Raw genomic sequence first — 18,023 nt, 5'->3', positions numbered from 1 at the left:
CCAGACTCAAAGGAAACAAGAAGCCTCAGCCAGGTGAAAGGGGTAGGGGTCAGAGGCCACTGGGGTCGGAGCTGGAGACATCCCATGCTGCCGACAGGGCCGACACATGAGGCTTCACTGGGCCCTTAGTGGCCACCGGGCAGCTCTAACGGGCCGGGCCACAGTGGACCAAAGCTCAGCCTTCCCATCCAGCCAACTTCGCAGGGATTAAAAAAGATCTTCACTGCTTGCTTCATTTCCCAGTGGGTTTTCTTTTTAGAAGATGGGCTTCCAAGATCTTCCCAGGGCAGGGCAGGCAGGTGGCAGGGTGCGCCCACTCTGCCCAGGGCTTCAGCCCCACACCCTCCACCCCCACCTGCTGTAGGGCCTCTTAGGGATGAGCCGTCAGCCCCACCCAAGCCCCCTGTCTCTCACCTGATGAGAAGGTCCCGCAGGTAGGCAAACTCACAGTGTGTGGTGTTTTCAACTAGGAGAGGAGACAGGAGGGGCTTTAATGTCCTGGTGGAGAAGCTCTGCCCGGACCCCGCCTCTCTCCCCGTGCCCAGCAATGCTAGGGCCAAGAGCAGAGCCTGAGGGCGGCCCCAGGGGCGGGAAGGCAGGGGAACCGCCTGCTCTGCAGCTGAGTATAAGACACCTGGCACTGCTCTCAGTCTGGGGGATACTGGGGTGACCAGTATCAGCTCCTGCTCCTGGACAGCTCAGCTCCTGCCCTCCAGAAAGTTCCTGGCTAATGGGAGATGGCACAGTGATCAGGCCAAATAGGAGCATGGGAGGAAGCCACAGTGGAGAAGCCAGGGCATTGGTTCCCCGCGCCACTGGGGTGACCAGGGAGAGCAGGACGTCCCAGCAGAGGCCTGAAGACAGGAAGGGGGCTGGGCTGCTGGGAATGGGATGAGGCAGGAATCAGAGCTGGGATCTTAAAGAAAACCTGTGGCCCACAGGGTGTTACCTACACAGCCCCGTCCACCTTGCCTGCGCTCAGAGCACACACACACAGGGACAACACACACAGGGGCTACGTACTGTGGACAACCATTCACAAGCTCAAGAATCAGCCATGCTAAACATTGCTTGGGGACACATGTACCGCATACAACACACACAAGCCCAAGCTCGGGACAGTGGCCACTTCTCAGGGACGAGGAAAGACTGGGCAGGAGACCATGGGTGCCCACAAGTGCCCTCGGGCTCGAGCTGGTGGCCATCTCAGAGTGGCCATTTTATTGCTGTGCTTCATAACTCCTATATGAACACACAGTGCCTGGCACGTATTAACTGTTACAACAGAAGGCCTTTTAACGAGGAAGGCAGTGAACGGCATCACTGGAGGTGGGGAGCCGGGCAGGGAAGGCAAATAAAGAGACAGCCGGTGCCCTCCCGTGTGATGAATTTCATCTTCACACACCTGCAAGTGTCTCTCATGATTCCTTTGTTATCCCCATTATCTTATGAAAATGGGGCATAGAGGCTGGGTGCTGTGGCTCATGTCTGCAATCCCAGAACTTTGGGAGGCCGAGACGGGTGGATCACAAGGTCAGGAGTTCGAGACCAGCCTGGCCAACATGATGAAACCTCGTCTCTGCTAAAAATACAAAAACTAGCCAGGCCTGGTAGCAGGTGCCTGTAATCTCAGCTACTTGAGAGGCTGAGGCAGGAGAATCACTGGAACCCAGGAGGTGGAGGTTGCGGTGAGCCAAGATCGTGCCACGGCACTCCAGCCTGGGCAACAGAGTGAAACTTCGTCTCAAAAAAAAAAAAAAAGAAAAAAGAAAAAAGAAAAGAAAATGGGGTATAGAGGTATAGAGAATGCAAGAACTGTGTCTGTCTGAGTTCCACAGCTCGTTAGGCTGGAGCGGGATTCAGGACCCAGACACCCGGCTCCAGGCTGCCCCATCACAGAGCCACAAGGCTTTTCCCCAAGTTAAAAATGTCTGGTTTTCACTTGGTAGGCCAACAGGAAGGGCCGGGGCCTCCACCTTGCCCAGTCCTCAAGTGCTCTCAGTGCTACGCCAGTTGCCTTTGCCTAGACCCTTCCTGCCATGGCCCTGGGTAGGGCAGTGTCCACACTATAACCTCCTGCAGACTGACCAGCAGCATTCTCATCTAACATTGAGGGGCAGCAAGAGCCGGCAGGAAGAATGCAGCTCTCAGGCTGGAGTTGCAGTGTGTGATCGCTGCTCCCTGGCTCGGGCAAGTTACTCTCATTCCTTCAGTTTCCTCATCCATAAAATGTGGATAATAACGTCACCCGCCTCTCAGGGACATGAGGATTATGAGTTCATGGCGTGATGAATTACACCCCACATTTCTATTGACGATATTTGGGGTGGTTTCTAAGGTTGGCAAAGATACAGCATCCTGTGCTGTTCACCAAGTGGGAGGCAAGAATGAGGCAGAACCCTTACTAGCCCGGGTGTCAGGTCAGCTAGGAACTCACGGGGCCCCGATATAAAAACCCATCAGTGTTGAAGGCACATTTCCAGGGTCCTCATATAAGACTGCTGGAATGTGGGCCCCATCACCTCACAACTGTCCTGACAGGTTCCAGGCTGTTCCTCAATGCACAGGTCGGAGAGGTGCAGGGACCCCAGCTTTGTGCATTTCCTGACAGTTTCCGTCACCGGCCACCTGCAGTACCCAAGGCTGGCCACCAGGGTGCAGCAGAGGCACGCCCATAGCAAAGCAGCCAGCCCATCTCAGGCGCATCCATCCCGAGCTCTCCTAAACCTGTCTTTCATTAAAAGGTTCCTAAACAGCAAGAATTATTTGGGCAGAGAGGAAGAGCGGAACTGCAGGCAGAGGGGCCAAGGGGAGGCAAGCCAGCCTGACATCACGGGCGGATACTGGAAAACACCCAGGCTGCACCCTGCTGGGCAGCTCCTGCAGGGTGGGTCGGGCACGCTCGGTGGTAGGGGAGGAGGGCAGACAGGGGAAGAGGCCCGCGTGCCTCTCCACACCCTCCTCCAGGCATGAACTCCCATCGCGAGGGAGTCTGGTGCAGGGCTGGAGCTGTGGATTCCAGAGCTGCCTCCCATTCTGGGTCCCTTGGCAGGTTTTCTGCTCACAGCACCTCCTCAACTCTGCAAGGAGGGTGGGTGTGCGGAGCTCTTGGCATGAAATGAGATAACTCATTGAAGCCAGAGGCACAGGAGCGTTTGATGCCTCCTGATAATTGTCATTATGACCATTTGCTTAGAGCAACAACTTCCCAAAAAGCTCTCGTGGTCTTTGGGACAGTCTCTCAACTCACTAAAATCTTGGCACACTGCACCCACTTTGTGGATGATGAAAACTGAGGCCCTGGAAGATTAAGAGACTTGTGCTTCCTGCTCTACTGGGCCTTTCAGCCAAGTGCTCTCCAGAACAAAGTGGCTTTTCCTGCTCCATTTCCCTCTGCACCTTCCCCTCTTCCATTCTAATGAGAAAGGAAGGGGTAGAGAGAGGAAAGGGCAGGAAAAGTTTGGGCCCATCCCTCCTGGGGTGTCACCGCCAAGACTGGGTTGAATTGTGGCCCCCCACCTGGGGGGCCACATATTCAAAGATATGGTCAAGGTCCAGGCCTTGGTACCCATGACTGTGACCTGACTTGGAAAATGTCTTTCTTCAAAGATTCATTAAGGATCTCCAGATGGGATCATCCACTCAGGGTAGGCTCTGAGTCCAAAGGCATCTTTATAACAAGGAGGAAAGAGGCTGGGCTCGGTGGCTCATGCCTGTAATCCCAACACTTTGGGAGGCCAAGGTGGGCAGATCACCTGAGGTCAGGAGTTTAAGACCAGCCTGGCCAACATGGTGAAACCCTGTCTCTACTAAAAATATAAAAATTCAGTCAGGTGTGGTGGTGCATGCCTGTAATCCCAGATACTCGGGAGGCTGAGGCAGGAGAATTACTTGAACCCAGGAGGCAGAGGTTGCAGTGAGCTGAGATTGCACCACTGCACTCCAGCCTGGGTGACAGAGTGAGACCCTGTCTCAAAATAAAAAAAAAGGGAGGAGGAGGGATGGGACAGAGACACAGGGAAGAAGGCCCTGTGACAATGGGGCAAAGATTAGAGCATGTAATGCCTTTACAAGACAACCAAGAATGCTGGGAGCCACCAGAAAGAAGGAGGCACGGAAGAGGCTGGTCCTCAGGGCCTCAGAAGGAAACAGCTCCTGATTTTGGGCCTCTGGCCTCGAGAACTGTGAAAATACATTTGTGTTGTTTCAAGCCCCCTCATTTGTGCCAATTGGTTACAACAGCCACGAGAGACTAAGGTGTGACGGTCCCAGGAACTTCAGCAGGGTGAGGGTCCGAGGGTCCATCTGGCTCACAGAGCTACGGCCCACCCCTTTTCTAGGCCCAGAGAAGTTGGGCGATTTGTCCAGGGCCACACAGGTGCCCATGAAAGAGCCTGCACCAGGACCCAGAACTTGGCAGCCCCCATCCCAGCTCCTGTCTCCCCGAATCTTTCCCTGCCCGGGGAGAGATCTGGGGTGGAGGCACCTGCACAGGCCACTTGCCCTCTCACTTCCCAAGGGTTGAGTGGGGACAAGGAGACCCCTCTCTCTGGGTGGAGCAATGCAGTGGTTGAGGTTCCACTCGTCCCTGGCTCAGGCGTGGCCCACAGGCTCTGGGTCAGCAGAGGAGCCTATTTCCCATCTGTCTGCAGCCCTGGCGCCCGCGGCGAGTACCTTCGATGGTGCCCCACTTGGTCTTCCTCCCGAGGATCCTCTTGCCGTTGACCTGGTACTCGTGGTCACTGCCCACCACAGCAAACGGGATCATCTCCTGGGGAACGGGCGGATGGCGCTGGTTACACATGTGCGGGAAGGCCATTCCCTCTCCTGGGCCCCTGGGAGGAGCTGCCTTGAGTTTGGGGTCCCCCAAAAACGAGAGCCTCAGCCTGAGAGCACCGGGTACAGACACCCAGGCTCAGTGCTCTCTGGCCCCAAGAATATCATCTCATGGCTTAAGGTCCCCCAAAACCCCCCAACCACACCTTTCAGCAGGAACTGGGGGTCCCCCGGGAAGAACATCCTGGTGGATCCACTCACCCGGAACTTCTCGTTCACCAGCCGGTCCTCCGAGTCCTCATCAAACTCCTTCTGGGGGTACACGTCGATGCCGTTGGACAGCAGGTCTGCGGTGATCTGGGATAGAGGGAGAGAGTTGGGCACATCCCTGTGGCAAGTTCTGCCCGCCTCCCGGTGTTTGCCACCACATGACCTCCATGCTGTGAGCTGCCCCAGGCTCAGGGTCAAGGGCAGGCTCTGGGGGTCTGTGATCCCAATCACCTCCAACTCTTGTGCCTCCCGGGGGGAGCAGGGGCAGCAGCAGGTATCCCTGCTGCCCTGAGCAAAGAAGCAGCTCCCCAGGGGCTTTTGGTCATCCTCCTGAGCACCTCCCACCTCTCTTCTCCTGCTCATCACACCCCCAAGAAAGTACTCAGGGTTAGTGAGACCTCCCCTCCTAAAACCCTTCCTAAAAAACCCTCGTCACTGCCCCCAGTTCCAGCAGGGGCCCCTCCTGCAGCCCAGCCAGCCCCTGCCTGCAGTAACCCCTCAGCTCTGAGGCAGCCCGACACGGGTATGTGCAGCAGAAACATCCCGGTGAATGGCCGCTCGCCTGCCCAGGCACAGACCACAGCCCACGTGCAACTTCTGGCAGACACACCCACTTTGTGTGGACTGTCTTCCCCTGCACATGCTGGGAAGGTCCCTGATGCCTGGTCCCAGAACGGAGTAGGTTACAGGCCCCGCCCACACCCACTGAGGCAGACGCTGTGCCCAGGCACCTTCGTTTCACTTTTAAAGGTTCCCCAGGTGGCTCCAATGTGTTGTCCTGTCAGGAGGAGGAGACCCAGGGCTCGCCCTCTTGCTTGGATGCCCCTTCCCACCCCACAGCAGGGGCCTCGGACAGTGGCGGAGAAGAAGGCTGCAGAAACCCTCTTTTTTTTTTTTTTTTTTGAGATGGAGTCTCACTCTGTTGCCCAGGCTGGAGTGCAGTGGCACAATTTTGGTTCACTGCAGCCTCCACTTCCTGGGTTCAAGCAATTCTCCTTTCTTAGCCTCCCGAGTAGCTGGGATTACAGGTGCCCACCACCACACCCAGCTAATATTTTTGTATTGTTAGTAGAGATGGGGGTTTCACCATGTTTGCCAGGCTGGTCTCAAACTCCTGACCTCAAGTGATCTGACCGCCTCGGTCTCCCAAGGTGCTGGGATTACAGGTGTGAGCCACTGCGCCTGGCCCAACTTCTCTTCCATCTAATAAAAACCAGGCAGGGCCAGGTGAGATGGCTCATGCCTGTAATCCCAGCACTTTGGGAGGCTGAGGCAGGAGGATCCCTTGAGCCCAAGTGTTAGAGACCAGCCTGGGCAACATGGCAAAACCTCATCTCTACTAAAAATACAAAAATTAGCCAGGCGTGGTGGTATGCATCTGTAATTCCAGCTACTCCGACAACTGAGCCTGGGAGGTGGAAGCTGCAGTGAGCCATGACTGTGCCACTGCACTCCAACCTTCGCAACCAAGTGAGATCCTTTCTCAAAAAAAAAAAAAAAAAGGCAAAAAACAAGGTGGGCCACGTCTCATGGCCCCTCCTTGGCCTCACTCCCTGGAAGACAGATTCACCATCCACCTGGTCCAGGTCTTCTCCAAAACCCCCCTCAGAGACTCTGCTGGAGAATGGGCCCTCCCCGAAAGCTGCTTTTGAGATATGGGGGAGCCGGAGAGGCCATCTCAGGAACGGCCCCCCGCAGCCACCCAGGCCAGGGACCACCAGGCCAGCCACCCGCTGGAAGAGTGACCGGCGGTTCGGTCTCCCCGACCATGTGACTCCTCTAGACTGGGTGGCCCCTGCCAGGCCTGCAGCGTCTCCAGGCTGTGCAGAAGGGCTGGGGCGGGTGGAGACGGAACCTACCCGCTGTTTGAAGTGGACCCTCTCCTCCAGGGTGAGTGTGTCGGCCTTGGCGATGACAGGGACGATGTTGACCACCTTGCTCAGGCGTTTCATAAACTCGATGTCCAGGGGCCTGAGGCTGAAGCAGAAGGATGTGCATGAGGCTCATCTGGGGGGAGCGACGGGGGGCCACCCACCTCCAAGCAGATGTCGACGCTCTCAGATGCTGGCTCAGGGCTCACGGGGGTCCCTGCTGGCAAGGACGGGGCCCTGGGCTGAGTTGGCCATGCTGTGAGTGTGGGGCACAGGAAAGACAAAGTTGTGTCCCAGACATAGGGGACACTACTGTGCAGGGCAGGCAGGCCAGGGCCAGCTCCAAGCACCCTCGTCCATGCCTTCTGGAGTCACAACCACACACCCACGTGTCCACACAGAGGGGCTGCCGTTGGCTCAGCAGCCGTCTTGCTGTGGGGCTTTGGCTGGGAGGGGAGAGGCCAAAGAAACAGAAGCTAGCACTAGTGTGCGGTGCTCCTGCACCAGGCAGGCTGCTCCCCCTGCACCGGGCGGGCTGCTCCCCCTGCACCGGGCGGGCTGCTCCCCCTGCACCGGGCGGGCTGCTCCCTCTGCAACAGGTGGGCTGCTCCACTTGCCTGCTTGGCCTCAGTGAGCCCGGGGTCTGATGTGGGGAAAGCTGTGGGCGGCAGGGGCTGGCAGGGCCCTGGAACTGGAGCACTGTCTTCCCCAGTTCTGGAGCAGAGCTTTTCCCACAGTGAGAATGTCAGTCACAGACATGGCTGCGGAGAATCCCGCTCCAGGCAGAAGTTTAAGCAGAGATGGCCAAGGGCCGCCCCTGCCTCATGGGACTGGGCGCCTCAGGTGGGACCAGGCAACACGCCCAGCTGGGGTCCCAGCCAAAGGGTCAGTGCTGGGGAGTGGCAGAAGTGCCAGAGACTGCCCGCCATCCTTAGCTTGCCCAGCTGGCATCAGGAGGGGCTTCTGCCTCCTGCCATCAGCCTCAGCTGAGGCAAAGCTTGGAGCAGCTGGAACAGCTGCCACGGGACCCCAGATGAGCTGTTCTGCCCTGGGAGGGCAGATGATCAGTTCAGGAGAGGCTCGTGGGCAGCGAGCTGGCCCCCCGCCCCTGAATGGACTCCTGCCAGCCCACAGGGGATGATGCCAGAGGGTGGGCTGGAAAACTCGGGCTTGGGTTTTCCCACAGACTCTCGTTGAGGCTTGCTGCCCACCAGCCAGGCTCCTTTCTGCACCTGCTGCCCACAGAGTATGGATTTCCCCAAACCCCTGGACTTCCTCCACCCAGGGAAGTGCGTCTGGGCCAGCAGGTGCGAAGGACCTTCTCCACCCACCCATGCCGACAAGCCACCCACGGCTGCCTCCACCAGCCCCTCCTACTGGCCTTGGGTCCACCTCCTCCCAGCCCTGGCTCAGGGTGGGCCACAGGTGTCTAGCAGGGGGTGCACAGCGAGCCGAGGACAGAGGGTCTATGAGGCCACAAAGGGTCCGCCTGCCAGGGCACACACAGCCTTCCCGCCCTTGCAGTCCTCTGGGGGCGACGTCAGGTGCGGACAGAGCTGGCGGGAGGAAAGGGCTCTCGCCAAGGCCAACAGCAGCCCCGTCCAGCCCTGGAAGGGACCAGCACTGATCTCTGTGCTTCCCGCCTAAGAACGCAGCAAACCCTCCGAGGGGTCCCATGAGGCAGGGCCCGGACGAGAAGGTCAGGTCACCGCTAAGGGTGCCAGGCTGGGGGCTCCCACTCCACCTGCCAGAGCCTGGCCTGAGAAGGCAGGACACAGACCACCAGGCTCCAGAACAGCCCAGGGCCTGCCTGACCCTCAGCTCCCCAAGACACAGCTGAAGGATGGGGACTGGGCAGGACGCTGTGTAGGGATCAGAGTGAGGCTTTGGAGTTTCAGACACAGCATACCCCCAACTTCACAGCTGGTGTCCACAGCCCCCGACTCGGCCCCTCTGTGCCCAGCAGCAGGGCAGACAGCACTGTCGGGGAGTCCCAGGGGACAGAGGGAACCCAGGGCACCCGGCATGAGGACGCCGATATTGCAGGGACGTACGAATGGCCGGTGGCGGGGATGAAGTAGAGGCAGCAGTGGACGCGGGTGTCCGGGATGCGCTTCTTGCGGTTGATGTTGACCTCCTCCTGCAGGTATTTCTCGTACTGGTCATTGATGAACTTCATGATGGGCTGCCAGCTGCGTGGGGGATGGGAGACGAGTCAGCGGGCACATGGGACGCCCTCCCCAAGCAGTTTACACATTCCTAGGACTCAGAGCCCAACACCCCCCCTGCCAATGCACGCCCTGGGAGGTCTGGCTTGCTAAGCAGAGAGGCCACAGCCTTATTCTCGACCTCCCAAACCAGCCTCCCCAGGCTGGCCTCAGGAGGTGAGTTGGGGACAGCAAGATTCCCCAGGTAATTCTGCTTCGGTCCAGAATTTTCAGACGCCTGAGACATGCGACTTTAGCAGCATGTCAGGTCCCAGGAGGTGGGTCCTGCACCCCCGTGGGCTGGGGAGCCCCCAGGGCTGACTCTGGGTGGGGTCCAGGGAGCCCTGAAGCCCCTGCTAGTGCTTCTCCCCTTGGAGGGGCCTTACCAGTTCTCGTTGTTGATGTGGTCCCCGAACCCTGGTGTGTCAATCACCGTCAGCTTCATCCGGACGCCTTTCTCCTCAATATCTGCACAGAGCCACGTGCACAGAGTCAGAGGGGAGGCGGAGGACCCTCACAGACACCCCATGCCTGACTGACCCAGGGGCAACCCCAGGTAGGCAGCGATGACAACCAAGGAGGCACTGGGAAATTAACAGCCTTCCTCAGTCAGCTAGGGCACAGGCCGGTGACGGTTCCCCTGGGTATCCCTCACCCGTGACTTTTGGTGGAAAACTCAGTTGTCTGCAGGGAGCTCAGTGTGACGGGGCCCACAGGGGTCCAGGACGCTGACCCCTCACGGCCAGAGCCCCAGACTCAACATGCCGGGGATGGTAGGCACAGCGAGTCCCTGTCTTGGGGACCTGGGATTGCCTGACTTGGGCACCCTCACACAGCACCTGTGCTCCAGGAAGGCAGGGGCATCCCGCACCCCCAGCCCGCCCCGGCCACTGACCGTGCGTGATGGACTTGATCTCGATGGTCTTTGGGATGCGCTCCTCCGAGGGGGGCTGCACTGACTTCCGGCTGATTTTGGATTTGAAGAGGGTGTTGATTAAGGTGGATTTACCCAAGCCGCTCTGCCCTGGGGAGAGGATGGGAGGCCGGTCAGGGGTCTCTCCAGAGAGGCCAGCAGGGTCTGCACGTGGGGCCCCTCCCACCCAGGCACGAGGCTCCCCAGCCTGAGATTCAGCAGTGTCTGGGCTACCGCCCAGCAATACCCCTGCCAAGCAGCACCCGGGGACTTCACCCTCGAGCCGGGTGTCCAGTGACTGTGTAATCCTACACAGCCGGGCTCTGGTGCCAGCACAACCCAGGCCACAGTTCTTTCCTAAGAGGTGAGCCAGGCCTGGGAGAGTAGGCATCTCTTGTGCCCCTTGTACTTTCTAGGCAGGAGGTCTCCTGGTGGCTCAGATTTTAGACAGGACAGAGGCCAGGCTCGCGGAGGAGCCCAGGGCTGCCTGGGGTGCACCAGGTGGCCGGGATTCCTGCAGTTCACCAGGGTGGTGGGAACCAAAGCCCAGGGCAGCCTCAGGTGTTCAAACTGCTCCTTTCTGACTGGCTGGGGACTAAGCAAGTCATCTGACCTCACCATGCCTCAGTTTCCTGATCTGCAAAATGGGATAAACAATCCTTTCCCCCGTGGAGCTGGTGTGAGCATCAGGCAGGCTCACGCACGTCCCATGGGATCTGTGGGGCCATATGCTGGGGGGGTTGGCCTGCAGGGTGGTGCCACTCGAGGGACAGTGCCTGTGTGTGCAGACAGCCAGTCCACAGGTGACTAAGACAAACAAGGATGAGGAAGTGGCATTTACAGGCAACACAACACACAGAGCTTACACACACACTTAACACACACAATTCACACACACACGCACACACAATTCACACACACAACTCACAACACAAACACAACTCACCTCAAACATACCTCTCACACATACCTCACACACAACTTTCACAACACACACGAACAACTCACACATAACACACACACACAACCCTCCAGACTCGGAGCCCCATTGCTTTACCTTGCACAGAGCTGCCTTGGGTTACGCTAGCAAGCACAAAAAAAAAAACACCCTAGGCCAGGTGCGGTGGCTCACACCTATAGTCCCAGTACTTTGGGAGGCCGAGGCAGGAGGACTGCTTGAGCCCAGGAGTTTAAGACCAGCCTGGGCAACACAGCGAGACCCTGTCTCTACATCAAAATGTTACCAATTAGCTAGGTGTAGTGGTGAGCACCTATAGTCCCAGCTACAGAGAAGGCTGAAGTGGGAGAATTGCTTGAGCCTAGGAGTGCAGGGCTGCAGTGAGCTAGCATCATTGCCACTCCAGAGTGACTGAGTGAGACCCTGTCTCCTGGGCATGGTGGTGCATGCTTGAGGCACGAGAATCACTTGAACCTGGGAGGTGGAGGTTGCCGTGAGCCACGAGCACGCCACTGCACTCCAGCCTGGGCAACAGTGAGACCCTGTCTCAAAAAAACAAAACACAAAAAACACCCTAAATTACACTGATGTTCTGACTTTGATAACACCTTTCTAGAAAAAGTGTGGACTCCCAGGAGGACAAGGCTGGCACTGAGAATCCCCAGCCTGAACTGTTTAGTAGCCCAAGGACAGACACTCCTCGCCCATCTCTCTCTGTCCACCAGGTCTGTGTCCTGGCCAAGCTCAGGTCAGGAGTTATGTCAATGTTCCAGCCATGATACCTTAGATCTAGGAGATGTCAACTGGGATACTTTAAAGTGTATCCCTTTATTATTGTTACTTTTATTATTATTATCACCATCATCACCCTCATCATCACCACCATCCCCATCAGCACCACCATCACAACACCAGCACCACTACTACCACCATCCCATCACTCCTGTCATCATCACTACTTCTGTCACCTTCATCACCACCACCACTGTCATCAAATCACCACCACCAGCACCACCGTCATCCCCATCCCCCTCATCACTGTCACCTCTACTATATCCATCACTACCATCATCCCTATCAACACCACCACCACAACCACCACCATCACCACACCCATCACCACCATCATCACATCACCCACATCACCACTACCATCCCATCATCACCATCACCCCCATCACCACCACCACCACCATATCACCACCACCACCCCACCATCACCATCACCATCATCCCCATCACCACCATCATCCACATCACCCATATCACCCACATCACCACTACCATCCCACCATCACCATCACCACCACCATCCCACCATCACCATCACCATCATCCCCATCATCACCACTACCACATCACCCACATCACCACTACCATCCCACCATCACCATCACTGCCATCACCACCACCACCACCACCACATCACCACCACCATCCCACCATCACCATCACCATCACCCCCATCACATCACCCACATCACCATCATCCCCATCACCACCACCATCCCATCAACACCATCACCATCACCCCCATCACCACCACCACCATCACCATCATCCCCATCACCACCACCATCCCATCATCACCATCACCATCATCACTATCACCCCCATCACCACCATCATCACATCACCACCACCATCCCACCATCACCATCACCATCATCCCCATCACCATCACCACCATCATCACCCCCATCACATCACCCACATCACCATCATCCCCATCACCACCACCATCCCATCAACACCATCACCATCACCCCCATCACCACCACCACCATCACCATCATCCCCATCACCACCACCATCCCATCATCACCATCACCATCATCACTATCACCCCCATCACCACCATCATCACATCACCACCACCATCCCACCATCACCATCACCATCATCCCCATCACCATCACCACCATCATCACCCCCATCACATCACCCACATCACCATCATCCCCATCACCACCACCATCCCATCAACACCATCACCATCACCCCCATCACCACCACCACCACTACCACCATCACCACCATCATCACATCACCACTACCATCCCACCATCACCATCATCCCCCATCACCACCATCACCATCATCACCATCACAACCACCATCACCCACATCACCACTACCATCCCATCATCACCATCACCACCATCACCATCACCATCACCATCATCACTCCCATCGCCACCATCACCATCACTACCATCATCACCCACATCACCACCACCGTCACCCACATCACCACCATCATCCCACCACTATCACCACTACCACCACCATCATCCCCCTCATCACCACCAACACTCACATCACCACTACCATCACATCCCACCACTATCACCATCACCCCCATCAACACCACCACCATCACAATCACCAACATCACTCACATCACCACTACCATCCCACCACTATCACTATCACCCCATCATCTCCACTATCACCATCACCCCATCACCATGACCATCATCATCACCATCATTACCATCCCCATCATCCTCATCACCACCACCATCACCACTGCTGCAACTTCTTGAACAACCACAACCTGTCAGGGACCCTGCCCGGGGCCTGCTTGCTCGATCTCATTTTACAGGATGATCCCTTTTTATGGACAAGGAAGCCAAGGCTCACAGAGGAGAAGCCCGGGGGAAGACACACAAGTTTCACCCCACTGAGTTAGGACACAGCTGGGATTCTCCCTGGGGTCTGTGGACCTACAAACAGGTGTCCCTCCACCTTGCCTACATCTCTGCAGGTAGGCATGGCTGCTATGGGAGGGAGGAAGGAGAAGGAAGAGGGAACAGGGAGGAGGGAAGAGGGAAGAGGGAGAAGGGAGGAGAGCAGAGCTGCCCCATGTCTTGTTCCTTACTCAGCATCACTCGGGAGGGAGTAACCTTGGGAGGAATCAGGACCACTGCTCTTCTCAGGGTTGAAAGGGCAAAGAGGCCCAGACAGGTGAAGGCCTCCTGGGCACCCTTCCCGGAGGGCAAGGCTGTTAGAGTGGCAGCCACAGGAGGCAGCGAGGGCTGCTGGGCTGCCTCTTCCTCTTCTTGGGGCCAAAGCTCTGGAAGAAGGCCTGTGCCATGGCCGGGACCCAGAAGTTTCCAGGTCCTTCTCACCCTGTCCCCGGCTAGGGAGCACGGCAGTCCCTCAGTCCCTCCCCAGCCCACAGAGGTGAGTCCCAGCCTGGCCACTGTCTTTGGGCCTCTCCCCTCTCTTTCTCTCCAGCCATCTTCCCAGGAGACAGCCCTAAATTCTCAGGGTAACAGGCAGAGCAGGGTGGGGGCCATAGGAGGGGACCCCATACCTCCGCCCTCCCTTGAAGCAGGCTGCCGGCTTCCAGGCAGCTGTGAGCACAGTGGGGCCGCGAGCAGCCAGGTCCCAGGAGGCCACAGGAAGCAGAGAGGACACACCAAAACCCCAGGGGAGCCAGGCCCAGGTGAATGCAGAAGAGGAAAGAAAGACATGAGGCTGGCGGGTGTGGGTTTGCACCCACAGAGCTACGCAAGAAGGACACGCACAGCAGGCAGAAGTTGGAGAAACAGGCCTGGCCTGAAAGGTGCCCAGACACCTTACAGAAACCCCACAAGCTCACCTTTGTTCAGGGTGTGAGCTGGTGGGGGCACTTCCCCAGACCCCTCCCTGGACCCCATGGAGTGGGTAGAACACAGTTCTGGGAGTCAAAACAGTGGCTGCGGTTCTCTGCCCTGTGAGCTAAGGAACCTCGGCAGCCTTCCTTGCGCCTCGTGTCTGCCTGGAAAACGGGACACCCCCTTCACAGGGTCACTGTGAGGTTGGAATGGGACCTGGGGGGCTTTGGAAACAAGAGGCAGCCCACTGTAGATTCCAGCCCAGCCCCTTCACCCTGCCCAGGTCGTACTGATCGACGACCTCCCGTGGTGACCTCCAGTTCTCAGGGCCACTGAGGGTGTTGAAGCCATAAGGCTGCAATTCCAGGGCAGGCGCTGAAGCTGAGCTGCTGGGAAGCCTCCAGCCAGGCTGTGGTGGGGAGCCTGGAGGGCCAGGCTGGAGCAACAGTGAGGGGACAGCTGCCACAGAAACTCTGCACAGGCTGATGTCATTGCTCAGAGGCAGTGACCGCTCATCAGGACCTGCTCCAGACCAGCCTGGGCTCCCCAAAGTCATCTCAGGGGCCCTGCATGTGCAGGACAGGCCCCTCTGAGGAGCCGCTGGAGGCTGTGGGCTCCTCCCAGGCACATGCACGCACATGCAATGCCACTGGCAATCTGTCCTTGAGGTCAGGGTTGCTGCCCCGTTTTACAGAAGGGAAGACCAAGCCCAAAGGCTTGTGGACCCGCCCTGGGGGCTGAGGCTGGTTTCCGGCATGGGTTGAGTGGCAGGCGGGGCGAGGACTCACCGACCACCATGATGTTGAACTCAAAGCCCTGCTTCATGGCCTTCCGGCGCATCTGCTCCAGGATGGAGTCAATCCCCACGTAGCCGAAGTCCACCGGGGCCTTCTCGTTCCGTGGTGCAGGCACCTGCTTGAGCCCGGCATCTCTGGGGGTGTCGGCCATGTCGCCAACGCAGCTGGGAGCCGCCTCAGTGGCTGGGGAAGGAAGAACAGAGGAGTTAGAGCGAGACAGGGCCTCACACACAGGCACCTGCCAGGTGGATGTCACACCCATCCTTGGATGGAGAAACTGAGGCACTGAGGCTCAGAAAGGCTAAGTGACTTGCCCAGGAGACCCCTGAGAATTCCCCAGGGTGGATGCCCCTGGCCGTGGTGTCCTCTAACAAGCTACCATGCTGTAGCCACACTGCCTCCCCAGCAAAGCTCCATCCCCAGACTCCCAAGGCCAGGCTTTTTCATCTCCTCTTCTAGGAGCTGTGCCAACCTGGGGGCCCCCTCCGCTCTAAGGCAGGGCTGACCCTAAACTCCTGTCTCTGTACCCTGGAGGGCTGCTCAGACAAGGGTGTAGGGCGCTCTCATCTCCCGGCCTCCATACTGCCTCCGGCCACCCAAGTGGACCTGGCCCTCTCCTTCACCTCCACTCAGATAAGCTGCACCTCCTGCTGCCGCTCAAAGGCCTTAGAGGCCACCCCGGGAGCCCTTCAAGACACAGGATGGATGGGCTTGTAAGAAAGGGGGATAGAACTAGTGTCTGTCCCCGCCTCCCACGGCCCCATGGACAGTCTTGTAAGAAAGGGGATAGAACCAACATCTGTCCCCGCCTCCCATGTCCCCATGGACGGTCTGGTAAGAAAGGGGGATAGAACCGGCGTCTGTCCCCGCCTCCCACGTCCCCAGGGACGGTCTTGTAAGAAAGGGGGATAGAACCAGCGTCCGTCTCCACGGAGCTGTGTGTTCAATCCCATACCTCGAGCCAGTAGTCCTGAGGGAAGGAAAAGTGCTGGGTGCAGGGCGGGTACCTGGGTGCAGAGCTGCCCCTGGGTGCATGGAGGGGAGGGGGCGCCCATTCCACCTCTGCCTCCCCCTGGACTGACCCAGGCGGCCGTCTTGTCCGCCTGGCCAGCACCCGCGGGCTGCACACCCACAGGCCAGGACCAAGTTTTACTCTCAGGTCTGTGGGGCACGTGGGGCTGAACCTCCCGAAATCACTCAAGCCTCTTCTGTCTGTAGGTCCCTTCGATGGTCTTGCCCTGGCTGCTGTTAAGACTCCACACATGGGTCAGAGGCCTGGGGCTGGGGGCGGGCGCCCGGAAGGCACCTGCCAAAGACCTGAATCTTCTCACGCAGCGGAGTTCCAGGGGTTCCCAGGATGGGGCTGGTTCCCACCAGGGCTGGCTGGAGGGCACACGGGCCAGGTCCCAGTGCACCCCAGACTCGCCACACTCACTGGTGCATGCGCGTGGGTGCAGACAACTCGCTGGTCACAGAGGCGGTGCCTCCGCTAGTCCCCACAGGCTGGAGCTGCCCTTGGTGGCCCTCAGCTCCCAAGCAGGCTGGGTTGCTGCTGTTCTGGGCCCCCCTCCCCGCTTGGGCCCTGCTCTGCCTGCCGGGAGACTTTCGCCCCATCCTGCCTCCCAAGGAGGATCTGGCCTCAGGCATCCTGCGCTAAGACAGGGACCACACAGCGTGCTCCCAGGCAGGGCCTCTCCTGCCAGCCCTCGGGGAGGGGAGTGGCTTTTCCCTGGGAAGGGTGGGCACCCACCAGGGACAGCCACAGGGGACTGGAGCCGGCATGGGAGCCATGGCCACAGCGTGGGAGGCTGCGGGGGGCACATCCCCCATGACGGGCAGGCAAGCAGCCCTCCCAGACAGGAGGCAGCCCTCCCAGCCCACGCCCACTCCTCACCCTGCCCAGAAGACGGAAGGCAGGCTTCCAGGCCAGGAGGGGCCAGGGCAGACTTCACTTGCCCTTCCACTTGCTGGGAAAGAACCGAACTCAAGAAATGCTCACTGAGCACCCCCACCTGGCTGCACCCCCGTCCCCAGACGCCTCAAGCCATCCCCCTCAGCCTATTTCACTGGTGTTGGAGGGAGACTCCCCAGGCCTGAGGCATCAGAGGTGAGAGGGAAAGACTCTGGAAGCCAGAAACTGGGGGCTGGTTTATCCTCACAAGCACCTCCCTGTCTTCTCAGCCTCCACAGGGCGCAGCAGTTCCTATCTTACGGAACAGGAGGAACAAAGGAACAATATAATTCCTTGTTGGGAACTGCCAAGGGGGCCCACATAGCTCCCCTGCTGACAGCAATACCCCCAGGCAGACCTGGAGGCCAGGTCTCCTCTTTCTGTGCCCCCACGTGCCCCTGCCCCCAGGCCATGCAGCCTGGAAGCCTTTGGGGCTTTGCTCCTGCTTCAGCTCCCCTTTCAGAAATACTCTCCCCTGGGCGTTCAGAACCTTTAAATAAACAAAGACACAGCCTGCATCTGGCCCTGGACCATGTGGCTTTGGGGCCGCTTCCTGGAGCCAGACATGGATGGGGCCTTGCCTTGCGGGGCAGCAGTTTAGCCCCGACCCACGTGACCGAAAATTGCTTCCATCTGCCTGTGGGTCTGAGAGTCATTTTGCCCCGGACTGGGACC

At 58.3% G+C, this 18,023-nt stretch overlaps 1 protein-coding gene across 9 annotated transcripts in view; it reads right to left on the bottom strand.

Moving 5' to 3' along the window:
• The window catches only part of SEPTIN9 (septin 9), a 213,902-nt gene that overhangs the window by 2,841 nt on the left and 193,038 nt on the right, over positions 1-18,023 (bottom strand). For all 9 annotated transcript variants that reach the window (XM_017861941.1, XM_017861943.1, XM_017861942.1 and 6 more), the window contains 8 exons: positions 15,389-15,580; positions 10,020-10,148; positions 9,511-9,592; positions 8,972-9,109; positions 6,906-7,023; positions 5,038-5,133; positions 4,675-4,771; positions 415-466 (listed from right to left, as the gene is read on the bottom strand). In XM_017861941.1, the coding sequence (XP_017717430.1) occupies positions 415-466; positions 4,675-4,771; positions 5,038-5,133; positions 6,906-7,023; positions 8,972-9,109; positions 9,511-9,592; positions 10,020-10,148; positions 15,389-15,580 (904 nt within the window). The remainder of the gene's footprint in view (positions 1-414; positions 467-4,674; positions 4,772-5,037; positions 5,134-6,905; positions 7,024-8,971; positions 9,110-9,510; positions 9,593-10,019; positions 10,149-15,388; positions 15,581-18,023) is intronic.

The sequence above is a fragment of the Rhinopithecus bieti genome, unplaced genomic scaffold (genome assembly GCF_001698545.2).
Source record: "Rhinopithecus bieti isolate Rb0 unplaced genomic scaffold, ASM169854v2 scaffold_63334, whole genome shotgun sequence".
Taxonomy (NCBI): domain Eukaryota; kingdom Metazoa; phylum Chordata; class Mammalia; order Primates; family Cercopithecidae; genus Rhinopithecus; species Rhinopithecus bieti.
The sequence above is the reverse complement of the archived record's forward strand: the minus strand, read 5'-3'. Positions and strand labels throughout refer to the sequence as shown.